This window comes from Ranitomeya imitator, chromosome 9 (assembly GCF_032444005.1).
Source record: "Ranitomeya imitator isolate aRanImi1 chromosome 9, aRanImi1.pri, whole genome shotgun sequence".
Classification (NCBI taxonomy): Eukaryota; Metazoa; Chordata; class Amphibia; order Anura; family Dendrobatidae; genus Ranitomeya; species Ranitomeya imitator.
Window position 1 is genome coordinate 52,964,590 of NC_091290.1, and position 27,389 is coordinate 52,991,978.

The window sequence follows — 27,389 nt, forward strand, 5'->3', positions numbered from 1 at the left end:
CACTTTTGGCCCCAATTTTTTTTATTTTGTTGGAGCTATATAAATAAAAATTATTATTAAATTATTATTATTATTTTCACAAGGGGAATAGAAGTAACTGGAACCCAAAATTTGTCATGCAATTTCTCCTGAGCACACTGATACCCAATATGTAGAGGAAAACTACTGTTTGGGCATAGGCACTGCTCGGAAGAAAAAGAGCGCAATTTGATTTTTTGAACTCAAAATTTGCTGGAATGATTAGCGGATGCCATGTCATGTTTAGAGAGTCTCTGATGTACGTACCAAACACGCCAACCGTGTGGGCGCTAAATGCGGTTTAGACACAATTTGGGGCTCAGAAGGAAGGGGGCATTTGGATTTGGGAATTCAGAATTCGCTGGATTTCATTGCGGGGTGAGGAAACATAGTGCGTTTCCAAAGCCTTTGTACTACCAGTAATGTGGAAGTCCCCTATATTTCCTTTAACAGATGGCAGACCTGAGTGAGGACTTTTTTTGAGGATTGAGTTGAAGCTTTTATGTATAACGTTTTACATAATGCATAACATGCGGGCAAAATTCCTTTGACGTATCCATACATCCAAGGTCAGGAAGTACTGGATACGTATGGATACGTCTAAGGTCGTGAAGGGGCTAAAGTTACTTATCTTTATTTATTTGTTTTTTTCTGACTTTGATCTAAGTGCTGTAAATCAGTAGGGTCTAGGTCTGAATTGTGCTAGCAAGCAGGAGATGCACAGAGAAGAGTAGGGGCTAAATAGGAAATCTATGCACTCAATCATGCAGTACCTCAGTGCTTCTGCCCACTGAGCAAAGCAATTTACAGTATTAATTTGATAAACTGGACCCTGATTTATGTGCAGCACCAGTAATGGCAGAAGAAGAAGCTACTGCAAAACCAAATACAGTCATGGCCGAAAGTGTTGGAACCCTGGAAATTGTTCCAGAAAATGAAGTTTTTCTCCCAGTAAATTTTTGCAATTCCATGTTTTGCTATACACGTTTATTTCCTTTGTGTATATTGGGACGACATAATAAAACAGAGAAAAAAGGCAAATTGGACATAGTTTTATCCAAAACCTCAAAAATGGACGAGACAAAATTGTTGGCATCCTCAACTTTAATGTTTGATTGTACAACTTTTGAAATAAATGACTGCAATCAATCACTTCCTATACCCAATTGTGGTAGATCAGCTCACTTGGCTGCACACAGAGGTAGACACAGGAACACTGTCTCTTTAAATCTTCTAGTTTATTAAAAATACAGCATTAACCACCAGTGCAATATTAGCAAAAACAAACCTGGCCTTCCTGACCTAACATGAAAACAAAAACATAACGAATGGCACTGCCTTTGTTGCTTCAGGAACCAAGAAGTATCGTTTCACCTTGCGGAGAGTGACATGTTAAACATGTCGAGGTGAGGAGACTTAAAGCCACAATGCTCCTCTGGGAAATATCCAAATTGTCTCTTCAAAGAGGAAGAGGACTAGAACTCTAGTGCCACCTATTGGAAGTAGCAATCCTAACAGTCAATGTCGACCCTTTAACGAGCCTTGTCACATGACTTTTGATAAGAGCGAAACCAAACAAACAACAAAAGGTTCAGCTTTCCCTGACATTAAACCATAGCTTCAGATCTTGAACCTCCAGGCCCACCCCACATTGAATGCTCTAGAAGGCTGGGTATGTATCCTCTGGACTCCTCCCACTCCACAGCTGTTCAATCAACCTAGCACTAAACATGGCTGACTAAACGCCTTTCAGCACTTAGGATTCTGGAGCATTTTCCTGGGTTGCTATCACTGCAGCTAACACCCTCAGTGAAACATACCTTCCTTCCAGTACTTTGCCAGTGACTGTGTCACACAATTAACAGGTTTCTTACACCTCTCAACTGGAATATTGTTCCACACTTCCTTTGAAAACTGCTCCAGGTCCCTCATATTTGAAGGGCACCTTCTCCCAAAAGCAATTTTAAGATCTCTCCACAGGTGTTCAATGGAATTTAGATTCGGACTCATTGCTGGCCACTTCAACACTCTCCATTGCTTTGTTTCCATCCATTTCTGGGTGATTCTTGAAGTATATGTGGGGTCATTATCCTGCTGGAAGACCCATGACCTAGGACACAAACCCAGCTTTCTGACACTGGGCACTACATTGAGACCCAAAATTCTTTGGTAATCTTCAGATTTCATGATACCTTGCACGCCATCATGCCACCCAGTGCCAGAGGCAGCAAAACAACCCCAAAATATCTTTGAACCTCAACCATATTTGACTGTATGTGCTGTTCTTTTTTTTGTAGGATTTTGTTAGGCCTCATTCTGTTTTCGGTAAACAGTAGAATGATGTGCTTAACCAAAGAGCTCTTTCTTGGTCTCATCTGTCCACAATACACTTTCCCAGAGGGATTTTGGCTTACTCATGTACATTTTGGCAAACTGCAGTCTAGCTTTTTTGTCTGACCCATTTTTAGGGTTTTGTGTGAAATTATGTCCAATTTGCCTTTTGTTCTCTTTTTTGTGTTGTTCCAATACACATGTAGGAAGATGGACCAGAATAGTAGTCTCTCCTACGTGTCTGGGCCGGAACTATCGGTTCTGTCACCTTTGTTGCCTGGGGAAGCACTTACTGACTGGAATAGATCGTTGCACCTGACTTCTGGGGGCGGGTGTGAGATAAGGGGGACTGCATGCGCGAAAACAGGGCTTTTGGCTGAGACCTAGCGTGTGCAACAGAAGAAGGTTGACTCTCTCTCTGCAGACCGACGCCGGCTTACAGGCCCGCTTCCCGGCGTTATATCCCTCGCACACACAGACTGTGCAATTCTAGAGACTGATTCCCCGTTAACCCCCGACCTTGACAGCACTAACCAGTCGGTGCAACTGACACCCGCTGACTCTTTACACAACGCTGATCCAACGACAAAAGTGATCCGCAGCTTTAAAACTGCGGCCTACACTCCGAGACTTTGCACTTCTTTGGCCGTGCAGCAATCCTTCCCCCGTACTGCACCTCGTTCCAGGATGACAGACCATGTATAAGAAGATCAGGATACTCCACCGCAGTACAGAGACAGTGCTTCACCTTTCCCCAGGATCGGCTCCAGGACATCACGCGCCACTTACGACACCATTGTGGGATCTTCCAACCACCATCATCCAGGAACCAGAGACTGATAAGTTAACCCTTTGTTTTACACCTGTTGCAATTCCTTTATTGATTAATACACTTTGTGGGCCCGTATGCTTACACTCCCTTTCTCCCTGTGTGGAGTATTTACTGTTGGGACATATTCTGATGTAAAATCTGTTAACTCTTGCTCTGCCTCCTGCTCGTCACTGCATCCCGCGTTCCTGCTAGTACTTTACACACACAAAGGAAATAAACATGTGTATAACAAACATGTGTAATTGTAATAATTTTCTAGGAGAAATACTTCATTTTCTGCAATAATTTCAAGGGTGTCAACATTTTCAGCCACAACTGTAAATAAGCCGGACTATGATCTGGCATATGTGCAAAATGTAAGAGCATGTTCACACTGTGGACACTTCATAGACAAATCCCAAGAAAAACAAAACGTGTATATACCCTACAGCATGTAAATAAGTCACCCCCCCCTCTTCTGCTCACCTGGCCCCAAGAGCAGGATTCTGCCGGTTCAGTAACTGAATGTGCTCCTTTGGATGCACATTTAGTTGAAATCTATTACAGCGCTGGAGGCTTCCCACACGATAATACTTAACAGCTGCTAGTCAATCACAGGCCGGCAGCTGACGTCAGCGCACACTTCACCAGCGTATGTTGTGTGTGGGCTCGTCTGTGCCTCAGATGAAGAAGGAAGACAACGAATCTGGACCACGGCCAGGTAAGGAGAAACTTTTTTTTTTACTTAACATAATGGAGAGACATGGGGGAAGAATGAAGACATGGGTGCAGTATGGAGAGACATGGGGGCATTATGGAGAGACATGGGGGCATTATGGAGAGACATGGGGACAGAATGGAGACACATGGGGCAGAATGGAGACATGGGAGTAGTATGGAGAGACATGGGGGCATTATGCAGAGATATGAGGCAGTATAGAGACATGGGGGAAGAATGCAGATGGCATGGGGCAGAATAAAGAGACATTGGGCAGAAAGGAGAGACATGGGGCAGAATGGAGACTACATTGGACAGAATGGAAAGATATGGGAACAGTATGGAGAGACCTGGGGTCAGTATGGAGAGACATGGGGAAAAATGGAGACATGGGGCAGAATGCAAACAACATAGGCAGAATAAAGAGACATGGGGGCTGAATGGAGACTACATTGGGCAGAATGGAAAGACATGGGGACAGTATTGAGAGACATGGGGGCAGGATGGAAACACATGGGGGCAGAATGGAGACACCTGAGGGGAGGATGGAGTCACATGAGGCAGGATGAAGTCACGTGGGGGCATGATGGAGTCACATTGAGTCAGGATGGAGTCACATGGAGGTAGGATGGGAGAACATATGAGGCAGGATGGAAACATATTAGGCCAGGAATGGGACACCACAAGAGGTCAGAAATGGGACACCACATGGGCCCAAGAATGGGACCCCACAAGGGGCCAAGAATGGGACACAATAAGGGGCCAGGAATGGGGCATCTCAAGGGACCAGGAAAACGACATCACAAAGGTCCAGGAAAGAGACACCAAAAGGGGCCAGGAAAGATACCACAAGGGGCCAGGAATGAGAGATGTGGGGTCCAGAATGAAGTACATATGGGAGCAGGATTGGGACATTATTAATGTAGGGGATACTAAAGGGATGTTATTACTGCTGTGATGTATTTTATTTTTGAGGATACTGTTTTCAGTGAGGGGGAGGTCCTGTTACTGTGCAGGGTGACACTTGCTTTTTTGTATTCATCTGTTGTAGTGTAAAAGTAGGGGAAAAAATGGGGAATGTGCTCTAGATAACTGTTATTTTCTGCACAGATGAGTCCTGGCTGAAAGAAGTGATGGTGGTCTGTGCTGGAGAGAAGAAGAAAAGAGAAGACAAAGGACTTCAACCTGTGAGTCAGTGTGAATACCTGTACACCGACACTATACACAGTATACTGTGCACAGAGCTCCTGTAATTAAAGTCTCTGTCGATAACTGTATTACCTTTATACTGACACTATATACTGTATACTATGCACAGAGCTCATGTGTATAATGGCACTTATGGTAATATCAGTATTTTCTTTTTTATTTATGATCAGTATTGTAGTATTCATTTACTATGTGGTGGTAATATGTGACCTGGTCATGGTGTGATAGTATTTGTCCCTTGTATGTGGTATTATTCAGGCACTATGTGGATGTACTATATGATCTGGTCATGGTGTGGAGATATTTGTCTCTTGTATGTGGTATCATACGGTCTCAATGTGGTGTTAATATTTGGCCTGGTCATGGTGTGATGATATTTGTCTCTTGTATGTGGTATTACACAGCCACTATGTGGTGGTAATATGTGGTCTGGCCATAGTATGATGGTATTTGTCCCTTGTATGTAGTATTATTGTTCATTTTTAAAAAAAAAATATATGTGACTCATTATCTTAAAGAAAAATAAATAAAAATGTACCTAAAAAGAGAATTGGGTATTTTAAGAAATGTTTAATAGGTTATAGTAGAGTAGGGCCCAGCCAAAAGAGTCTACCTTGTAGTGTTGTAGTGGTGGTGACTTAGGAAATTTTTTGGCCTAAACAAAAGCTGCTGGCTATGTATGCGATATGGTATTATTATTATTATTATTATACACTTTTATAGCGCCATTTATTCCATGGCGCTTTACACATGAAAGGGGCAAATATAGACAAGTATAGTAGACATGAGCAAAACAAGGCACACTAACAAGTGCAGAAGGAGAAAGGACCCTGCCCGCGAGGGCTCACAGTGTGTTCAGTGGGAACTGTTAATCTGTGATTGGTGATGAAATGGAGTTTTTCCAAGAGTGAGCGGTGGGACTGTGGAAAGTTCAAGAGGTGGAGGCGGAGCTGTGGTGGAGCCTGGGGGTAGTCTCAAGGGGGCCCAAAAATGTTGCCAGTATGGGGTCCTGAAATTTCTGGTGGCAGTCCTGCATATAAAAAACATAGGGTACTTAGTTAACGCTATTTTGATGAAAAATGCATAAAAGCCAACCCACCACCACAAAGTATACCACTTGGGACCGTTTCTCACTCCTGAAAATTATGCATGACAGAGCACACGTTCCCATTGTCTGCACTATTATAGTCTATGGCCCGTCGGTGCATATGCCCAAATGTTGTTTTGCGGGCGGGTTCTAACATAAGCCCCGACAGGACCATTAAACGGGTGCCAGAACATAGTGTTAAAGCACATTTAGCTCAGAAAGGGTGTTAAATTTTTGTTGAGATATGTCGGCATGGCGGGAGCCAGGGAGGAGTGAGCTGTGCCGAGGTCAAACTGGGGGAGGTTATGTCTGAATCTTGTCAAGGCTTTGATAAATGCCATTTGTGTGGGAACTAAAGAAAGGTTGAAGCACAGGCCTGGTTATCTGGAGGCCTGAGGTGTGACTTGAGAGTTCAGCATTATGTTGCCTCAGGAAGTGATGATAATAATAATAATAATAAAAATAATCCTTATTTACATAGCGCCAACATATTCCGCAGCGCTTTACAGCTTAACAGTTTCAAACACAACAGTCATAATAACAACGTTAGCAATACAATAATTAAAGCAAAATAAGACGCCAACATGGTTCCTCCTAAAAAGTATGCCAATGAAAATGAAAGGAAAGCAGCAAAGGCACAACATCAAAGACAACAATGGGCGAATGAGACTCTGGAAGAGCAATTCTCAACGCTGCAAAGCCTGCCCCTATTGTGACATTACCGTCCTCCTGATGCGATAGCATCGGGCCTCCATCTAGTAAATATATATGTATGTATGTATACACAGAGTACATACACACATGTATACAGAGCACATATATACAGTTAGGTTCATATATATTTGGACAGAGACAACATTTTTCTAATTTTGGTTATAGACATTACCACAATGAATTTTAAACAAAACAATTCAGATGCAGTTGAAGTTCAGACTTTCAGCTTTCATTTGAGGGTATCCACATTAAAATTGGATGAAGGGTTTAGGAGTTTCAGCTCCTTAACATGTGCCACCCTGTTTTTAAAGGGACCAAAAGTAATTGGACAATTGACTCCAAGGCTATTTCATGGACAGGTGTGGGCAATCCCTTCGTTATGTCATTATCAATTGAGCAGATAAAAGGCCTGGAGTTGATTTGAGGTGTGGTGTTTGCATTTGGAAGGTTTTGCTGTGAAGTAAACATGTGGTCAAAGGAGCTCTCCATGCAGGTGAAACAAGCCATCCTTAAGCTGCGAAAACAGAAAAAGCCCATCCGAGAAATTGCTGCAATATTAGGAGTGGCAAAATCTACAGTTTGGTACATCCTGAGAAAGAAAGAAAGCACTGGTGAACTCATCAATGCAAAAAGACCTGGGCGCCCACGGAAGACAACGGTGGTGGATGATCGCAGAATAATCTCCATGGTGAAGAGAAACCCCTTCACAACAACCAACCAAGTGACCAACACTCTCCAGGAGGTCGGCGTATCAATATCCAAATCTACCATAAAGAGAAGACTGCATGAAAGTAAATACAGAGGGTTCACTGCACGGTGCAGCCACTCATAAGCAACAAGAATAAATAGGCTAGACTGGACTTTGCTAAAAAACATTTAAAAAAGCCAGCACAGTTCTGGAAGAACATTCTTTGGACAGATGAAACCAAGATCAACCTCTACCAGAATGATGGAAAGAGAAAAGTATGGCAAAGGCGTGGTACAGCTCATGATCCAAAGCATACCACATCATCTGTAAAACACGGTGGAGGCAGTGTGATGGCTTGGGCATGCATGGCTGCCAGTGGCACTGGGTCACTAGTGTTTATTGATGATGTGACCCAGGACAGAAGCAGCCGAATGAATTCTGAGGTATTCAGAGCCACCATACTGTGTGCTCAGATCCAGCCAAATGCAGCCAAACTGATTGGTCGTTGTTTCATACTACAGATGGACAATGACCCAAAAGATAAAGCCAAAGCAACCCAGGAGTTTATTAAAGCAAAGAAGTGGAATATTCTTGAATGGCCAAGTCAGTCACCTGATCTCAACCCAATTGAGCAGCATTTCACTTGTTAAAGACTAAACTTCAGACAGAAAGGCCCCAAAACAAACAGCAACTGAAAACCACTGCAGTGAAGGCCTGGCAGAGCATCAAAAAGGAGGAAACACAGCGTCTGGTGATGTCCATGAGTTCAACACTTCAGGCAGTCATTGCCAACAAAGGGCTTTCAACCCAAGTACTAAAAATGAACATTTAATTTAAAATTATTGAATCTGTCCAATTACTTTTGGTCCCTTTATAAACAGGGTGGCACATATTAAGGAGCTGAAACTCCTAAACCCTTTATCCAATTATAATGTGGATACCCTCAAATGAAAGCTGAAAGTCTGAACTTCAACTGCATCTGAATGGTTTTGTTTAAAATTCATTGTGGTAATGTCTATAACCAAAATTAGAAAAATGTTGTCTCTGTCCAAATATATATGGACCTAACTGTATATATATATATATATATATATATATATATATATATATATATATATATATACATATATATATATATATACATACCACCAAGAATTCATACATCCTAGGCTTAGCCGCACACAGAGGCTGTCTGTGTCATACAGAACAGGTGCTCCAGATCCAGAGAGACATACTGTAACCACTTATACTCTGACAAAGTGATGAAAAGTCTGCATACAAGACTCCTTATATTAATTAAGAATTAGCTAAAAATGTTTAATAAAATAGGTTTCACAAACTGGAGAGTCTGTCATCATTGTTCACTGACCCTGCATCTGTGTTTTGCAAATATGGCAGTACAATAAAATGTAGTAGCTGAAATAAGAAGTAAATAACAACCATTTCTCCATTTACAAATATCAATTCAACCTGCAAGAAGAGTCTACTTCAGACAACACTTTATGATTCTGGGCCTGCTGAATTTATGAATTTACGTCTTGCATAATTAAGAGGAAATGCCGCGTTGTCGCAGATATGACTATTTTTTTTAGTTTGTTAATAAACCCATCATGAACATTCAAAGAATGAAGCCTGCTATTATATGGCTATTACAAGGATTTTAACCACTTCACCCCCCAGGGGAGTTTCCAGTTTTTTTTTTTTCGTTATGATATTTTGATCGCCTCTCATTGCATTTGAAGTCAGTCTTGTGTGGGTCAAATAATCGTGTTTTTGAAGTTTTGATTTTCTTTCTTGCTACGCCGTTTACTGATTGGATTATTTCCCGTAGTTTATATTTTAATAGGTTAGACTTTTATGAACACAGAGACACCAAATATGTGTTCAATGTCTTAATGCTAGTATCAGTGTAGCTCTTGCTGTAGATGCTGAGGCCCCCAAGGGTGTGTGGGCCCCGTGAAATTGCCCAGTTTGTAACCCTTTAACCTCGACACTTGCTCCAGAGGAGTAGGACCATCCTAGATGAAGTGTAAAGGGGTCTGTAAAGTGCAAGAAAAAATTGGGCTTTTTAAGACAGGGCTCTAATGGTCAGGGCTTGGGTAAGGAGAGAGATTGCTCCTGACTGCAGGGTATGGTTAGTAAAGGCAGAGCTGTTCCCAGGGCTAGAAGGAATGATCCGCAATCTGTTGGAAGATGATTTTCTGTAGATGCCAGTGAGAAGTAGCACTGTCATCATAGACTTGTAAAGGGGACGGGTGACAGGGACTGTCATGTCCTTCCCTCCCGAAAGACAACATTTACAGAATGGTTTGGACATGTGTTTGTATTGTATTTTTCTGACTGTGATAATATGTGAAAATACATGGAACTCTACAGGACGTAATTGATGCATATATTGTAATGCGGCCATTGTATAATGTGCAGTGAATAGGGAAAGCAGAGTTAGGTTTAGGACACAAAGTTTAGCGTAGAGCTTAGAAGTTAGGTAAAGAAAGGGGTATGTGCAGTGGTGTGCATATTAGTTAATAGGTGAAAGGTTACATTTCCCCAGCAACAGGCTGCTGGGGCAGACAGACAGAACCTATTTAGACCCATAATTAAGTGAAGTACTTTAAAAAAATGCATATAATCCCAAAAGAAGGGGATCAATTAAGCCCAAATATTGCAAAATAAACAAATCTTCATTTAAGAAATGCTTAAAACAATGAAGCAAAGTTTAAAAAAGGGTGATATGAGCAGATAATCCCGTGCAATAATAATCACTATATACAGTTATATGAAAAAGTTTGGGCACCCCTAATAATCTTAAACTTAATCTTATGCACCTGTCAAATTTTGTTTGAATGCAGATTGCACATTTTCTGTTAGTACAATAAACCTCATTTCAAGGCAGAAACATTACTGTGTCCAACAGTTATTAGATATATGAAACTGAAATAGCTGTTGCAAAAAAAAAACTATTTTTATAAAACATTAAGCTTAAGATTAATAGGGGTGCCCAAACTTTTTCATATAACTGTATATATATATATATATATATATATATATATATATATATATATATATATATATATACACATATACATTATATATACATATATACATACATATATATGCAGAGAGAGAGTATCAACAGACACAGATAATTAATTGCTTGAAGATGTTCATTATCATAAAGTGCAAAAGCAATAGATTATTTAGCGACCCCTAGTGGTCAAAAATAGATAATACAATGTAACATGCATAGAAAATCTATGTCAATGTTATAGACCCGTAAAGTGCAAGTGCAGTAAAATGTACTAAAGTATGTCCGTATAGAAAGATGAGATTTGTCTTTGGTAGACTAAATGCAGACAGCCAAAGGAAGTAATAAATATACTACATAAAGAATAAAACATGTATACATGAAAAATATATAATAAAGTGCAGATGCAGTAAAATTAGGCAGGGTATAAGTAAATGACATAAAGAACTACTAGTGTAAATGAAAAAAATATGTCCATACAGTGTACATACAGAGAGGTAAGTTATACCCAGGTCAAACTAATACTTTGTTAAGACTGCACAAGTACAAAAAATGGCATGTACCACAGGATCTCATAGATAATAGTAAAGAATAATGATATAGCTTAGTGGAATTATTGAAGAACAGGCTAGGAACCCCAACGTCATTTCAGTTATGGCTTCTTTCTGGAGGAAGTCACTAGGACCAACAGAGTCTATTGAGGGAGGAACAGACCCAGAGGAACGGAGGCAAAACCTTGCAATGTGGTGTGTAAATTGAACAATGACTGGAGGGTGCTGTGCCCGATACTGCATGTTGCAGAATGTTGCATCTGGACAGTCCAGTAAAGTTGAACTTGTTGAAACTAACCGAGAGTCTCCTCCTGATGTGTGTGTGGCTGTTCCTGGACCCACGGACATGAATGCAGCGGAGGCTTCCGGTCTACAAGAGAGTGTGAGGCAAACCTTACAGACAGCACACATGGAAGGGGACATTATTTATTAGTGGGGTGTAAGAGCAAGGATAAACAGCAGCAGGCCCACAGCACCAGCCCCGAGCCTCGCTTCAAGTTCCATGTATTTTTACATATTATGACAGTCATAAAAATACAATACAAACATGTCCGAACCATTTTGTAAAAGTTGTCCTACAGGAGGGAAGACATATGACAGTCCCTGTCAACCTCTTACAGACTAGAGATAAGACAGTCGCACAATCATTCAGGAGTTTATTTAGTTAAATTCTGCAGTAGATCCACCACGTATATTGGCACAAATGGATTTCAAAGGGACTCCATGTGTTCTTTGAAAGAATGTTTCTGTGCCCATCTGAAAAGACAGATGCCACTAGCAAAAAAGCACTTATGGAGTATTCTGTACTATATAGCTCCGTCAGGGAATCTGAGTCCCATTTTTTAGAAAGTCAGAAGGAAACCCCTGGACACGCTCTGTAAGCGCAAAGTGAATAGGGCCTAAGTGTAAAGGGTTTTTGCCCTGGCTATTACACTTGTTTCCAGATTGTAGAACCCAGTACCTGCCATGTCCAGTACAGATTTTGTGTTAAGCCCCCGTACCCTTTAGATGGCTGTCAGCCGAACCATGGTTAGACCTATCATTCAGCCGACTCTCCCATACAGAAGAGCACTGGCTCTGCCGAGTGCCCCCGTCTCTATGAGAGAGCAGCTGCCAGACTGTTCTTATCTCCCGAAGAACAAAAAAAAATCAACGGATGACATCGGCAGTCTGCACGCAGCAGAACCTGTTTATATCATCAGGTTGAAGCGACATTAGTGTAATGTGTTTGGAGGTCTTTGCAGTATTTCTCTATTAGAGTACTTACAGGAGCACCATGACCTTTGTGTTGTGTTAGTCAAAAAAGATCCCCTAGGTCATATCCCCACAAATCAAATATTGATAACCAATCTAATGCTTAACGGCCCACTTACGCTGTGCAATTATTGTGAACGAGCGTAACTAATTTAGTGGTACTAAGCAAACAGGCTACCAATCATATGATGAATGAGCAAAATGCTTGTTCGTCGGGTGAAATGATCTTTTCTTTGCTGCACAAAAAAAGTTATACTTCTTGGCAGCTCATCATCCTGTGTGTCCAGGACTTGCGTTGGTGACAACAATGGCTGCTGACACATTACAGACCATTGAAGGTGCATCCGGAGTCAGCAGCTGGGCCTGTGTAAAGGAGCCAGTAACAACTGCAGTCCTGGAAAGTTTATTGCCAAACAGCAGCGACCTGACACAGTGCATTGCGTAGTCTAAACTATCACCATAAATTTGGAAGTCACTGGGAGACTTAGCAGAGCCTAGCCACCAGCACTAATTATAGGTTATAAGGATCCATCAGATCCATTGAATTAATCTCATTAAAATCTAAACCAATCAGGATCTAGCTTTCTTCTTTTTTAGAGGCTTTTTGGAAAATGAACTGGGTTGAATAAATGTTCTCCGAAGCTAAAACAATAAATAAGGAATACTTCAATGAATAAAACACACACCATATTACAGATATTTCTGTTTTTTTCTTTTGTTTTTTTGTTTTTTTTTATTTGTAAAGCATAAAAAAGTTGTTAAAAAAGACCGCCCAGTGATTGGGTGGTTTGGACATCCTGTGACTTTGTTGCATTTCTTGGCTGAGTCAGTAAGAGGACTGAATACTGATGTGTACTATATACTGTTGATGTTGTGCCTAAGTCCTGTTTGTTAGTACGAGTAAATCTCGGCAGTCAGTAGGATGCGTGGAAATAGATGGGATATTAATTTACAATTCGACCGGTATGGAAAAACAGCTTACGACGTTTCGGTCCAATACGGACCTTCATCAGATAATTGCTGAGGTGACGTGACATAGCCACAATATTCCAGGACTGATAGCATCTACTTCTCCTGCTGGGACAGTCCATTGAACCTCAACCAGCAGACTGAGTTCCATAACTCACATTTCTTACTATGTAACCCCAGAAATTATCTGATGAAGGTCCATACTGGACCATAGCGTCATAAGCTGTTTTTCCATACTGGTTGAATTGTACATAAATATCCCATCTATTGCCGCGCATCCTGCCGAGTTTTACTCTAACTACCACTCAAGGATTGGAAGCCTAATAGGACACCTCACCATATCTTACTGGAGTGCCGTATAGGATTTTCCTATCTAAGTCCAGTTTGTACCAGCAAATATGGACCCAATTAGCACTTATTATTGGCTTTTATATGGTTGCAATTTTCAAAATCAGAATGCAGGAAATTCAATACTGCTGAAAGCTGAAGCAGCACATAAAAAGGTAAGAAAAGTCAGAAAACTGACATGAAGCTACAAGATCATAAAATAACGAACTGATGGCCTAGAAGCAATGAGGAGTCTTGCAAAGTTTGACTGGACTCAGAGATCACAAATTTTGACCTTAGATATGTGTTACTCCTGAGATCAGTACTTAGGCACACTGGTTTGTCATGCCAGTTCTCCGGAGTGGAACTGCGCTGTGACTTGTAGTACTTTAATACATTGGTTCAAAAAAATACAGAGTGAAGCTCGGAGGGTGGACTGATGCATCCAGGTTGAGAGAAGGCAGCAGGACTCCATATTTCAGCATTAGAAAGATGGATTTTGTTCTTTTCATGATTTTTATCCAGGTTCCTAGAAAAGAATTAGAAAGGAAAATGTTATCTAGACTTTTACTGATTACTAATCCATGTACTTTTAATAATGATAAAGTTTGTCTGGGAATTTAACATTGAAGGCCTATCCTTAGAATAGGTCGTCAATGTCTGAACAGCGTCGGTATGACACATTTGCCACGCCCCGGCGATCAGCTGTTCCCATTACGAAGCAGCACAATACAGCTCCATCAACGAAATAGTGGCTGTGGCCGGGTACTGCACATCGGCCCCTTATTGATTTAAATAGGGGGCAGATGTGCAGTACTCAGCTGCAGCCCCTATACAGTCAACAGAGCTGTGCAGCTCTGTAACTATGCAGCTCTGTAACTGTGCAGTTCCATAACTGTGCAGCTCTGTAACTGTGCAGCTCTGTAACTGTGCAGCTCTGTAACTGTGCAGCTCTGTAACTGTGCAATTCTGTAACTGTGCAGCTCTGTAACTGTGCAGCTCTGTAACTGTGCAATTCTGTAACTGTGCAATTCTGTAACTGTGCAGCTCTGTAACTGTGCAGCTCTGTAACTGTGCAGCTCTGTAACTGTGCAATTCTGTAACTGTGCAGCTCTGTAACTGTGCAATTCTGTAACTGTGCAGCTCTGTAACTGTGCAGCTCTGTAACTGTGCAATTCTGTAACTGTGCAATTCTGTAACTGTGCAGCTCTGTAACTGTGCAGCTCTGTAACTGTGCAGCTCTGTAACTGTGCAATTCTGTAACTGTGCAGCTCTGTAACTGTGCAATTCTGTAACTGTGCAGCTCTGTACCTGTGCAGCTCTGTAACTGTGCAGCTCTGTAACTGTGCAGCTCTGTAACTGTGCAGCTCTGTAACTGTGCAGCTCTGTACCTGTGCAGCTCTGTACCTGTGCAGCTCTGTACCTGTGCAGTTCTGTAACTGTGCAGCTCTGTAACTGTGCAGCTCTGTAACTGTGCAGCTCTGTAACTGTGCAGTTCCAGCTGCTGAGAAACACTGAGAACAGCTGTTAGGCTGGGGTGTTGGGTGTTGCAAACCCATTGATTAGACATTGATGACCTAACCTAAGGATAGGCAAACAATGTTAAAATCCTGGACTACCTATTTAAATGGTTATTCTCATTTTTGCATACTATTTCAAAGTGCTTGTATTATTAAAAATTTTCTCCTTTCTTAATAACATAGTGATATTTAATTTTATTAGTTACAGCTAGTTGTCCAGGATACCAGCCACCTCTACAGCCCAGCAGCAGTGGCCAAACATTAGCAGAGCAGACAAGCTCTTTTCAGTAGAGCTTGTTTGTGCTGCTTTGAAGCTGACTGTGTCACATTGTTAGCTCCCGATCTGGACAGTTTAGTGCATCTTCTCTCCTCCAGAGCTGCAGAGACCAGGCTGCTTTATATATCAGCATTGGAAAGAGCACAGACTGGGCAAATAGCGCAACAGTGCAACTGGTCCAAGCTGTCAATCAAGCAAGAGCGCAAGCAGGATGCTGGGAGCTTGGGTAGCAGTGCGCTCCTGATGATTGATCGTGAGACACCCACTGCACCTGCTTGGATCGCGACATTTTGGCTGCATTGGTAACATAACATCAGCAGTGGAAATCACCGCTGTCGCTAATCAATGAGCGTAGTGGCTGTGCCGTCTATCTTGGCTCAGTCGCTGTGCTTAGTAATTGGCTTCAGCTGTGTTCTATGCTGTCAGTGTGAGGTTACTGCTGCTAATTATTGATGAGCGAATATACTCGATACTCGAGATTTCCCGAGCACGCTCGGGTGACCTCCGAGTATTTTTTAGTGCTTGGAGATTTAGTTTTCCTCACCTCAGCTGAATGATTTACATCTGTTAGCCAGCTTGATTACATGTGGGGATTCCCTAGCAACCAGGCAACCCCCACATGTACTTATGCTGGCTAACAGATGTAAATCATTCAGCTGCGGCGATGAAAACTAAATCTCCGAGCACTAAAAAATAATCGGAGGTCACCCGAGCGTGCTCGGGAAATCTCGAGTAACGAGTATATTCGCTCATCACTACTGCTAATACATAGAGACCCGTGCTGCGGCAGGGAGATGGCGTTGGATTCATGGAGGGTGAATACCTGCTCTTGTTCTAATTTTTTTTTTTGTTATGGCTAGGTGACAAGGTAAATGGCAGCATAAAAAATAAGGAAAGGTAGCGGTGCTACATGCTTGCAGTGTTCACATGGGGTCTGTAAGACAAACGCATATAAGGCTATGTGCACATGTTCAAGATTTTTTGCGGTTTTTTCACGTTTTTTCGCTATAAAACGTGATAATACCACGAAAAAAATGCATACATTAAGCATCCTATTATTAGAATGCAATCCGCAATTTTTGTGCACATGCTGCGTTTTTTTCCGCGGCGGAATCGCATTCCGGAAAAAAACGCAGCATGTTCACTCCTTGTTCAGAATCGCGGGGATTCCGCACACATAGGAGTGCATTAATCCGCTTACTTTCCACATGTGGCTATGCACACCATGCGGGAAGTAAGTGAATCATGTGCGGTTGGTACCCAGGGTGGAGGAGAGGAGACTCTCCTCCAGGCCCTGGGAACCATATACCGTATATACTTGAGTATAAGCCGATATTTTCAGCCCACTTTTCTGAGCTGAAAGTCCCCTCTCGGCTTATACTCAAGTCATACCCAGGGGTCGGCAGGGGAGGGGGGGAGCGGGGTCTGTCTAATTATACTCACCTACTCCTGGCGCGGTCCCTACAGTCCCTGGCTTCCCCGGCGCCGGCAGCTTCTTACTGTACTGAGCGGTCACATGGTACCGCTCATTACAGTAATGAATATGCGGCTCCACCTCCCAAAGAGGTGGAGACGCATATTCGTTACTGTAATGAGCGGTAATGGTGACCGCTCAGTACAGGATGAAGCTGCGGCGTCGGGGAAGCAGGAACTGCACAGCGCCAGGAGCAGGTGAGTATACGGGGAGGGGAGCGCAGCGCTGCACGATAGTCACCTGCTCCCCGTTCCGGGCGCCGCTCTGTTTTCTGCAGTGACGCTCAGGTCAGAGGGCGCGGTGACGTGGTTAGTGCGCACCCTCTGCCTGAACGTCAGTGCCGAAGACGCTGAAGATGGAGCGGCGCCGGAACAAGGAGCAGGTGACTATTGAAAGTGCCGGGGGCCTGAGCGACAGAGAGGTGAGTATGTGATTTATTTTCTTTTATCGCAGCAACAGCAAATGGGGCAAGTGTCTGTATGGAGCATCTATGGGGCCATAACGTTTGTGCAGCACTATATGGGGCCATAAAGTTTGTGCAGCACTATATGGGGCAAGTGTCTGTATGGGGCATCTTATGGGGCCATAATCAAGGTTTTTGCAGCACTATATGGGGCAAATATCTTTATGGAGCATCTTATGGGGTAATAATCAGCATTTGTGCAGCATTATATTGGGCAAATGTGTCTATGGAGCATCTTATGGGGCCATTATTAACCTTTATACAGGATTATATGGGGCATATTTTAATATGGAGCATCTTATGGGACCCATCATAAACTTTATGGAGAATTATATGGGGCTCCTGATTCAATATGGATATTCAAAAACACTTAACCTACTGATGTCTCAATTAATTTTACTTTTATTGGTATCTATTTTTACTTTTGACATTTACCGGTAGCTGCTGCATTTTCCACCCTAGGCTTATACTCGAGTCATTAAGTTTTCCCAGTTTTTTGTGGCAAAATTAGGGGGGTCGGCTTATACTTGGGTCGGCTTATGCTCGAGTATATATGGCAATTCCAAAAAAAATAAATAAATAATAAATCATGATATTCTCAACTTCCGTCGTCCCCGGCAGTCTTCCAGCTCCTCGCGATGCTTCCGTTCCCAGTGATGCTTTGCGACAATGACCTGTGATTACATGAGTCTCGAGAGACCGCTACGTCATCTGAAATCATTGCCGCGAGGCATTACTTGGAACGGGAGCATCGCGAGGAGCGGGAAGACTGCCGGGGACGCTGAAAGGTGAGAATATCACGATTTATTATTTTTTTAATTATTTTTAACATTCTATCTTTTACTATTGATGCTGTATAGGCACATCAATAGTAAAAAGTTGGTCACCCTTGTCAAACACTATGTTTGACAAGTGTGACCAAACCTGTCAATCAGTTTTCCAAGCGATGCTACAGATCACTTGTAAAACGCTAGCATTCTGCAAGCTAATTACGCTTGTAAAACGCTAGTGTTTAGCCGGAAAACGCATGCCAATTCTGCATGCGTTTTACCCGCGGCACAGTTGCGGAATTGCCGTTGAAATTTCCGAGGCAATTCCGGATGTGTGCGCATAGTCTTAGACTATGTGTGGCCCGATATTGAATCCACAGCGCTCTCTGCAGGTGAAGAATGAGAAATGGCATCTAAAGGGACATGAAAATTTGAGGGCACATGGAACTTTATCGCTGCAGAAAAAAAAACCACCATGGGTGGACTTTGCCTTATTGCACCAATAATTCACCACATCTTCAACACATTTGTAACGGATCCAGTATAAAAAAAATGGACCTGTTGCAAACAGCAAAATTTATGTCCCTATCGATCTCATTCGAAGGAATGGTTCCTGTACGGGAACAATTTTGTTTCTGTTTTTATGATTCTAAAAAAAAATTGAAAAATGGAAATAACCATTAGACATGTGAACAGAGCCTTATATGCAAGTTCATGTTACAGTGATATATGACAAACATAAAGCTAAAAGAAATAGTTATTTTTTTTTATTATTCTCTCTCCAGGTTCCACCATGCTGCTTACAGTGACCCCACTAGAAAATCCAGGCCCTCCTTCCCCTGCTCCTCCACCAACTCCTCCAAAGCCACGTAAAGACAATGCAAAGCTTCAGCGCCTTCTACGGAAAGCTGCAAAGAAAAGTGGTGTACAAGCCTCTCCGACATTGGCCACCAAGTCCTACCGTGCAACCCTTTCTCCTGTCAGTGAAGCTGATTTGGAAAGTAATGAACCTTCAGCTCCTCAGAAACACAAGAGACCTCCTTCCATTACCCTACCTCCACGATTTCAGTTCAAGGCAGTAACCCATAGGGCGCCTTCTCCTTACCCCAAGCAAAAGTTTACCTTCACTGTAAGTGAGCAGCAAAGTCTCAACCAGTATCTGAGTCCTAGCCCAGTTCCTGACACACCATCACCTCTCCCATTTAGACCCAGCTCTCCTAATATCTTGTTCCTATATCCACAAGGTAATACCCCTGATCGTTTATCGCCAAGGGTCGTTGTTAACAGCAGTCCAAGACCTTGCACGCCAAAAGCCATAGAAACGACTCCAAAACAACCAATTGTACCTCAACTTCAGATCCTAAGTCCCCCTACTATAACTGTAGAGGAGACAAATGGAAACAACCCAGAGCCTTTTTCCCCTAAAATAGATGAGACTGTGAACAAAATACAAATTAATGGATTTTCCACACCAATATGTGAGGACACAAATTTATCAAAGGGTTCTAGCTGCCCCAGATCTATACCTGATAAGCATGAGTCCACAGACAAACCCAATAATTCTAGTTCTAGGTCAGAAAATAAGCCAAAAGTGTTGATATCTACAAAGATAGTTACAGAGGTGACAGATAAGAAAGAGACTGTACATCATGTTTCCAAGGTTGTTGAGATCCCAAACGGTGATTCGGCCAAAGTCACTAGGACAACAGACAAGTCCATGGACTATCCAGATGGACAATCAAAAGTCACAGTCAAAACTGTTTCTGTTGAAGTCACCATTTCTCCAAAAACAACTGGAGCTACCAATGTAACCTCAAGTACAGACAATTCACCTAAAATAGAACTGGTTCCCAAGTCAGAGGAAATAACTATCTTGAAACCCCCTGAGAAACCTAAGCCACCTAGGAAGAAGCCAGGCGGCGGATGGGCAAGACTTGTCAAGCACCTTGTGGTTGAACCAGAAGAGCCAAACTTTCCGGAAGCACAAAATGCAAAGGAGGACATAACTGAGAAATCAGAAGGAGAGAAAAGAGACACTACAGAAGGTACTCAGCAGAGTAAAACCAATCGTGCTAACAAGATGTGGGATGCCTTACTCTACCGTATGGCTACATCAAGTAAGGAGCCAGAGAAGTCCGGGCAAACAGCTCCCCCACCACTTCCTTTTTTCCGCTCCCGTTTGCCCCTTCTTCTGAACCGGCCTCGGTTTGATGCTAGAAAGCTAAAAGAAGCTGCAGCACGGCCCTTGCGTAGAGTGACCGCTTTCTTCCATAGGAGAGTAGCGGAGAAAGAAAAAGAGGCTTCAAGCAGTTTCAACAGGACCGCATCCGGGTGGAGCATTCGAGGGGAGGATGATAAGCAGGAAGATGAGAAGAAAGCAGTCGACGGCGATATGAAACAGTGAGGGAAGACCACCCATAAGACTTCCCCTGACCTTCTGCATGCACAATGTCCTCTACATAAATAATGTTCTACCCTTTTTTGTATCTCCGCACTATTTTATGTTATTGCTGTGTATTGGTTCCCACATAATTCATACTCAAGTGCAATTTAATGGTTCACTTAGCATGGCATGGCAGGTTCTACTAAAAATATTAATGGCGGTTTCAGCACGAAAAGAGAACTGTAAGAAGGTGTTAAAGTGCACTTGAGTCAGTAGGGGGCAACATCTTGCACTTCAGCCCATTTTGAGTTTTTTAGCATTGTCAACTTACAAAGAAAAAAATTAACACAAAGTGCATGAAGCCTGTATATCAGGGAAAAGAGGCCATACAACTATTACAGTGCCTCAGTATGAGACCGAAGGTCCAAGACGGGACACTAAAGGCTCCAGGCACTGCAATATGGCTTAACACAAAATAAGGGCTGAACGCGGTTGTGTGCATGAAGCCTACAGTAACATGCAGAGATATTCTGTAGGAGAAGATAATAATTTAGAATATCCATTCAGAAGGTGACATTGTCTTCACTAGGCAGTCATTCCAGTCATCTTCCTGGCGCATTAATGTGGGACATCAGCATTATTAGACACTTATTCTACATTTGGCTTATGCAAAGCAAGCTCTAATATCATAGACAGAAGGGATAAATAAGTGAAAATAAGGTATGTCCTATTGATCTGTGAGGGTCCGAACACTAGGACCTGCACCAATTGGCACAATGGGAAATGTATATCCCCGATAGAATGCGATGCGAATGTTCACTCCCTATGGGACTGCCTATCGTGCTCGGCTTCTCCCAGCAGCCCATAGAGAAGGAATATAGCGGCGGATCAGGGATAAAAGTTCGCCATCAGGGAAAACAAATTCCCCATTCTGCCGATCGGTACAAGCCCAACCCAACTGGACCCTCACCGATCGGCAAGTTACCACCTATCCTTGTTTTCACTGGACAAACCCTTTAAGACGAGTAATTCGATCTCAAACCTTAAATATAATGTATCAATTATATAGGAAGTACGGATCTCGCTTCATCAGTGCGTTCTTTGATTTAGTGTCACCACTGGTTCCAGTTGAACCTTCTTGTACCTATTTGGTTCCTCCTAGAGGTGCATGATCTGATCACTACCAAACCAATGAACTTACAGGGAACAAGTTTTCCAAACTTAAAGAGTAAAGGTCACTTTAATTTTTATTTCATAATAATACACATGAAAATATGCAACTGTGTACTATATTTTATCAGAGAAATTTGCTTCATTCTCCAGGACGCTCAATTCACAGGTAAAATCTGTCTTCATTGAATAGAGATTTCCCCATTACTGAGATAGGAGATGACAGTTGGTGCTTTAAAAATGCAATGAAAAAGGGGAGGAGTTAGAGGCGGAGACAGACATTCTGCTGCAAGTTCTCCTGAGGCGACAGTTGGTGCTTTAAAAATGCAATGAAAAGGGGGAGGAGTTAGAGGTGGAGACAGACATTCTGCAGCAAGTTCTCCTGAGATGACAGTTGGTGCTTTAAAAATGCAATGAAAAGGGGAGGAGTTAGAGGTGGAGACGGATATTCTGCTGCAAGTTCTCCTGAGGTGACAGTTGGCGCTTTAAAAATACAATGAAAAGGGGGAGGAGTTAGAGGTGGAGACGGATATTCTGCTGCAAGTTCTCCTGAGGTGACAGTTGGCGCTTTAAAAATACAATGAAAAGGGGGAGGAGTTAGAGGTGGAGACGGATATTCTGCTGCAAGTTCTCCTGAGATGACAGTTGGCGCTTTAAAAATACAATGAAAAGGGGGAGGAGTTAGAGGTGGAGACTGATATTCTGCTGCAAGTTCTCCTGAGGTGACAGTTGGTGCTTTAAAAATGCAATGAAAAGGGGGAGGAGTTAGAGGTGGAGACAGACATTCTGCTGCAAGTTCTCCTGAGGTGACAGTTGGTGCTTTAAAATTGCAATGAAAAAGGGGGAGGAGTTAGAGGTGGAGACAGACATTCTGCTGCAAGTTCTCCTGAGGTGACAGTTGGTGCTTTAAAAATGCAATGAAAAGGGGGAGGAGTTAGAAGTGGAGACAGACATTCTGCTGCAAGTTCTACTGAGGTGACAGTTGGTGCTTTAAAATTGCAATGAAAAAGGGGAGGAGTTAGAGGTGGAGACAGACATTCTGCTGCAAGTTCTCCTGAGGTGACAGTTGGTGCTTTAAAAATGCAATGAAAAGGGGGAGGAGTTAGAAGTGGAGACAGACATTCTGCTGCAAGTTCTCCTGAGGTGACAGTTGGTGCTTTAAAAATGCAATGAAAAGGGGGAGGAGTTAGACGTGAAGACAGATATTCTGCTGCAAGTTCTCCTGAGGTGACAGTTGGTGCTTTAAAATTGCAATGAAAAAGGGGAGGAGTTAGAGGTGGAGACAGACATTCTGCTGCAAGTTCTCCTGAGGTGACAGTTGGTGCTTTAAAAATGCAATGAAAAGGGGGAGGAGTTAGAAGTGGAGACAGACATTCTGCTGCAAGTTCTCCTGAGGTGACAGTTGGTGCTTTAAAATTGCAATGAAAAAGGGGGAGGAGTTAGAGGTGGAGACAGATATTCTGCTACAAGTTCTCCTGAGGTGACAGTTGGTGCTTTAAAATTGCAATGAAAAAGGGGGAGGAGTTAGAGGTGGAGACAGATATTCTGCTACAAGTTCTCCTGAGGTGACAGTTGGTGCTTTAAAATTGCAATGAAAAAGGGGAGGAGTTAGAGGTGGAGACAAACATTCTGCTGCAAGTTCTCCTGAGGTGACAGTTGGTGCTTTAAAAATGAAATGAAAAGGGGGAGGAGTTAGAAGTGGAGACAGACATTCTGCTGCAAGTTCTCCTGAGGTGACAGTTGGTGCTTTAAAAATGCAATGAAAAGGGGGAGGAGTTAGAAGTGGGGACAGACATTCTGCTGCAATTTCTCCTGAGATGACAGTTGGTGCTTTAAAAATACAATGAAAAGGGGAGGAGTTAGAGGTGGAGACGGATATTCTGCTGCAAGTTCTCCTGAGGTGACAGTTGGTGCTTTAAAAATGCAATGAAAAGGGGGAGGAGTTAGAGGTGGAGAGAGACATTCTGCTGCAAGTCTCCTGAGGTGACAGTTACAGCTCTCCATAGAACCTTATCAGCACCAACTGTCATCTCCTATCTCAGTAATAGGAAAATCTGTTTTCCCTCCAGTCAGATTTTACCCGATAACTCAGCATTTTCAGAATAAATGGTCAGTCCAGGAGGGGATAACCGACTCTCTGATAACATTTATTAAAAACATTTTTTATTTTTTATCTTTTTAAAAGAAATGAAAATGACCCTTGAATGGTGCTTACTTTTAACTGTATCCAATGAACAGTCAAAATGCTGAAGGTTACGCATTTTGCAACACTGCCTTAGAAGGACAGATTGAAAACTGATAGGAGAGTTAAAGGGATTGGCCCACAAATAAGGTTTGTCACCTATCCACAGAAAAGTAAGCAGGGGACAGGCATGAGACTGGCGGAGAAAACTGAGCGCTCATAGACAATGACCTCTCCATTCAGAAGATATAGTACGTCTGCCCTTGTGAATATGGGGGTCTCAGCGGCGGCTCCCCCAGCAATCATACATGTGAACAGAAGATAAATATTGTTGAATGGCCGACCCTTTCAGGAAAATGAGCATTACATAGAGAGAATGAAAAGAAAGATGCTTAGAAGGATTTTTTTAGTTACCTCATCAAGGATCTTCCACCAGGACCTTTTCATATTTTCCATGTCCAGTTGGAACAAATTTGTATTTTGCCGTCACACTCTGTGGGAAAGACCACATCAAAGGTCAGTCAGGCGTGAATGTTTCATCCTCTCATCATGGATTTCTTTTTTGCAATTACCCAACATTTACATATATAATTAATCACTGGACACATGGTCACAAATTAATTCCTGAGTTGACTTTTTGTATTGTAAAGTTTTAAGATATCGGATATTCAGAAGTCTCCATACATAATAGTAAGCCTCGCAGATTGGTCAGGGTGGTCTTGTGATGCCCCCTATGAGGTAAGTGTCTACACACCATAGAAACATCTGCTTGCTGCAGATTTGATAAAATCCTTGATTTCTCTTCTACGGATGTAGCGGTTCTCTGAATGCTGAGCTCTCTATAACCCCGCCCCCACCACTGATTGGCTGCTTTCTAGTGTACGTTGTGCATAGTCAGAAAGCTACCAATCAGTGGCGGAGGCGGGGTTATATTGAGCTCATGAATACAGAAAGCAAATTTATTAGTCCTCTATAAATCATCCCCTGCTAGTAAAACAGTGATTTTATCAAAACTACAGCAAGCAGCCCAGTAACAGACACAAAAATGGAATCAGTGTCTCTGCTGCTACATGACAAAAACATGATGGCATATTCAAATATAGGGGGACCATTTTAATCTCTGCTATTGCCTCCCCTTTCTTCTATGTTTGTCACTGCTGTGGGGGCCCCAGACCTATTTCCACACCAGGAAAGACTTGCAGGCCATGTAGTAGCAAAAAAAAAGAGAAATAAAACATAATTCACTTGAAAAAACAGATTCACAAGTCAATTACGCTGCTGTTCACACTGGATGTGGTAACTATAGGAGAAACGCGTCCTTCAAAGAAATATCACAGCATATGTTTCTAAGCCAGCTTGTGATATAAAAGACCATTTCCCTATGTTTGGAGACTTTTGAACCCTCTTTGTAAAAATAAATTATACGTATAATTATGATACATCTTGTGAATATTTGCTAAATTAATAAAATTATCCAATTAATAAAAAATTGGAGAAAATCGCTCTACTTATATACTCGATAAGTCACAGGTACATTCTGATGACCAGAGTCTACACTTAGAGGAACGTCTCAGAACCATGGACAGCATGAATCACAGCCTGGCTCCAATGTCGGCATTTTTTAGGGAAAACGCACTGGATGCATTTACAATGGCCGACACACGACCATTAAGCAACCAACAATTTTCTACATGTCAGCCAATCAGCAATAGTTTAACAGACTGTTTCCATGTACACAGGAGAATTGATAATATAATCATTCTGTGCACATAGAATATCCTTGTTCTCGGCAGCACATGTCCTGCTTACACAGGATGAAGTGCTGCCGAGAACAACGATTGTAAGCAAGCTTAAAAATAATTTCACCCAACAAATGAGCATTTTGCTCAATGCTTGGGTGATTGACAGCCTGTTTAGGCAGCAGATGTGGTCCTAGGGTGCTCTTTGCAGATAGGGTCAAACCAGATTTTTGTATATTACCTACATGCATGTAATGTAAATGGGGATCCTCTGCGTGTAAGCACTAGCACAGAGGTGAGTTGGGTGCGTGCTATAATTTTACGAGCAGCACTGTCTTTACATCCTCCATAGAGGTGAATATAGCAGATACATATTTAGTCCAGTGTCTCCAGAAGAGAACCCCTCTCCCCCGTCCATCTTTACAAGTCCTCTAATTCAGCTACTGTTCACATTAACAGGAGCCGAGCTGCAGTACCCAGGAATGGCCACTACATGGTGAATAGCGCCGGGCACTTCGGATCTCGCCCACAGTTTACATCCGGCCAAAGCTGAAAACAGATGGTAGAGTGGGCAGCCGCGTGTGAGCCCCCCAAAAGCTCTGACACTGATGACCTATCCCAGGGACAAGTCGTCAATATAATATGATTAAAAAAACCCTTTAAGCTGATTTTCTCTTTAAGGAGTATTGAGAGTAGCGTAAAACGGATAATCATCAACTAGCCAGATAGTGAGATAGGAGCATAGTTTGTCTGATTAGCACTGTGGATTCACTAAACAACGGCGGATTTGTCTCACACACACACACACATATTATATATATACAGTAATTGCACACAGTTTCTATATATATATATATATATATATATATATATATATATATATATATAAAATAACTAACAAATGGTCCAGATCATCAGCTGGGGCCACATGGCAACTATTGCTGCAACACATGTCGTGTAGCCAAAGATTGCTCGGTGTCACCGCTACCCTGAGGGTACCACAACTGCAGCAAACGAGTCACAAAAAATTCAGCCGTGTACAATCTTTTGGAACTTGCTTGTCGCGTTTGTGATACCTACTGAGTCACAGTCCTACCCCTTTTACTTGTATTGTGCTGCAATGTAGTGGCAACACCTTGCCATTTTTGGCCATGGGACCTGTGTTGCGGCCAAAGTCGCTGCGTAGACCAAGCCTTATAATATCAGCCTGAGTATATGGACAGTTTACCTTATTACTCTGCACTGACTTAGAGTTCTGCTCCCATAAGCTCTTTTTGCTGAGAACTTCTCCAGGCTTCACCTCCTACAATACAAAGAAGAAGGTAACAAGTGTGATCGTCCGTCTTCCTTTCCTCACCCATATACTCAGATGATGTTCATTGAAGACCTAACTTACCGGAACTTTTGGAGATGCTGCATGGCTGTCTGTTTCCGATTTCCCTCTGCCCCACTGGTTAATCATGTCGGATACGCCAATGTTTATGCCTTCTGTGTCCTGTAGAATATGGTAAATCATTAGCTGTTAGATACATCATTACAGTTATATCTCTGATACTGGGATCATCCTCTTATGTTAGGGGGCATTTGTTAGGATAAGGGTCACAGAGGTAGACCTCCGACATGATAGAAAGAAAGCTCATGATGTTGCATCGACGCATGGATTGCATTGTAGACAAATAATTGCCATACGGCAACTCTAGGTTAGGTCA

General features: G+C 42.3%; 2 protein-coding genes across 5 annotated transcripts in view; one reads left to right on the plus strand and one right to left on the minus strand.

Annotated features, from left to right (window-relative positions):
* Nucleotides 1–20,686, plus strand: part of PRR33 (proline rich 33) — a 63,835-nt gene extending 43,149 nt beyond the window's left edge. Inside the window, exons 1-3 of one of the 3 annotated variants that reach the window (XM_069740577.1) lie at nt 3,843–3,881; nt 4,989–5,065; nt 18,992–20,686. In XM_069740577.1, the coding sequence (XP_069596678.1) occupies nt 19,000–20,610 (1,611 nt within the window). In that variant the 5' untranslated portion in view covers nt 3,843–3,881; nt 4,989–5,065; nt 18,992–18,999 and the 3' untranslated portion in view covers nt 20,611–20,686. Of the gene's footprint in view, nt 1–3,842; nt 3,882–4,988; nt 5,066–18,991 lie in introns of those variants that run through there. The other 2 variants (XM_069740578.1, XM_069740576.1) reach the window with 2 other exon arrangements.
* The window catches only part of LSP1 (lymphocyte specific protein 1), a 98,646-nt gene continuing 84,353 nt past the window's right edge, over nt 13,097–27,389 (minus strand). For both annotated transcript variants that reach the window (XM_069740579.1, XM_069740581.1), the window contains exons 10-13: nt 27,077–27,175; nt 26,909–26,983; nt 24,356–24,434; nt 13,097–14,231 (exon numbers count right to left, since the gene is read on the minus strand). In XM_069740579.1, coding sequence (XP_069596680.1) covers nt 24,360–24,434; nt 26,909–26,983; nt 27,077–27,175 — 249 coding nt within the window. In that variant the 3' untranslated portion in view covers nt 13,097–14,231; nt 24,356–24,359. The remainder of the gene's footprint in view (nt 14,232–24,355; nt 24,435–26,908; nt 26,984–27,076; nt 27,176–27,389) is intronic.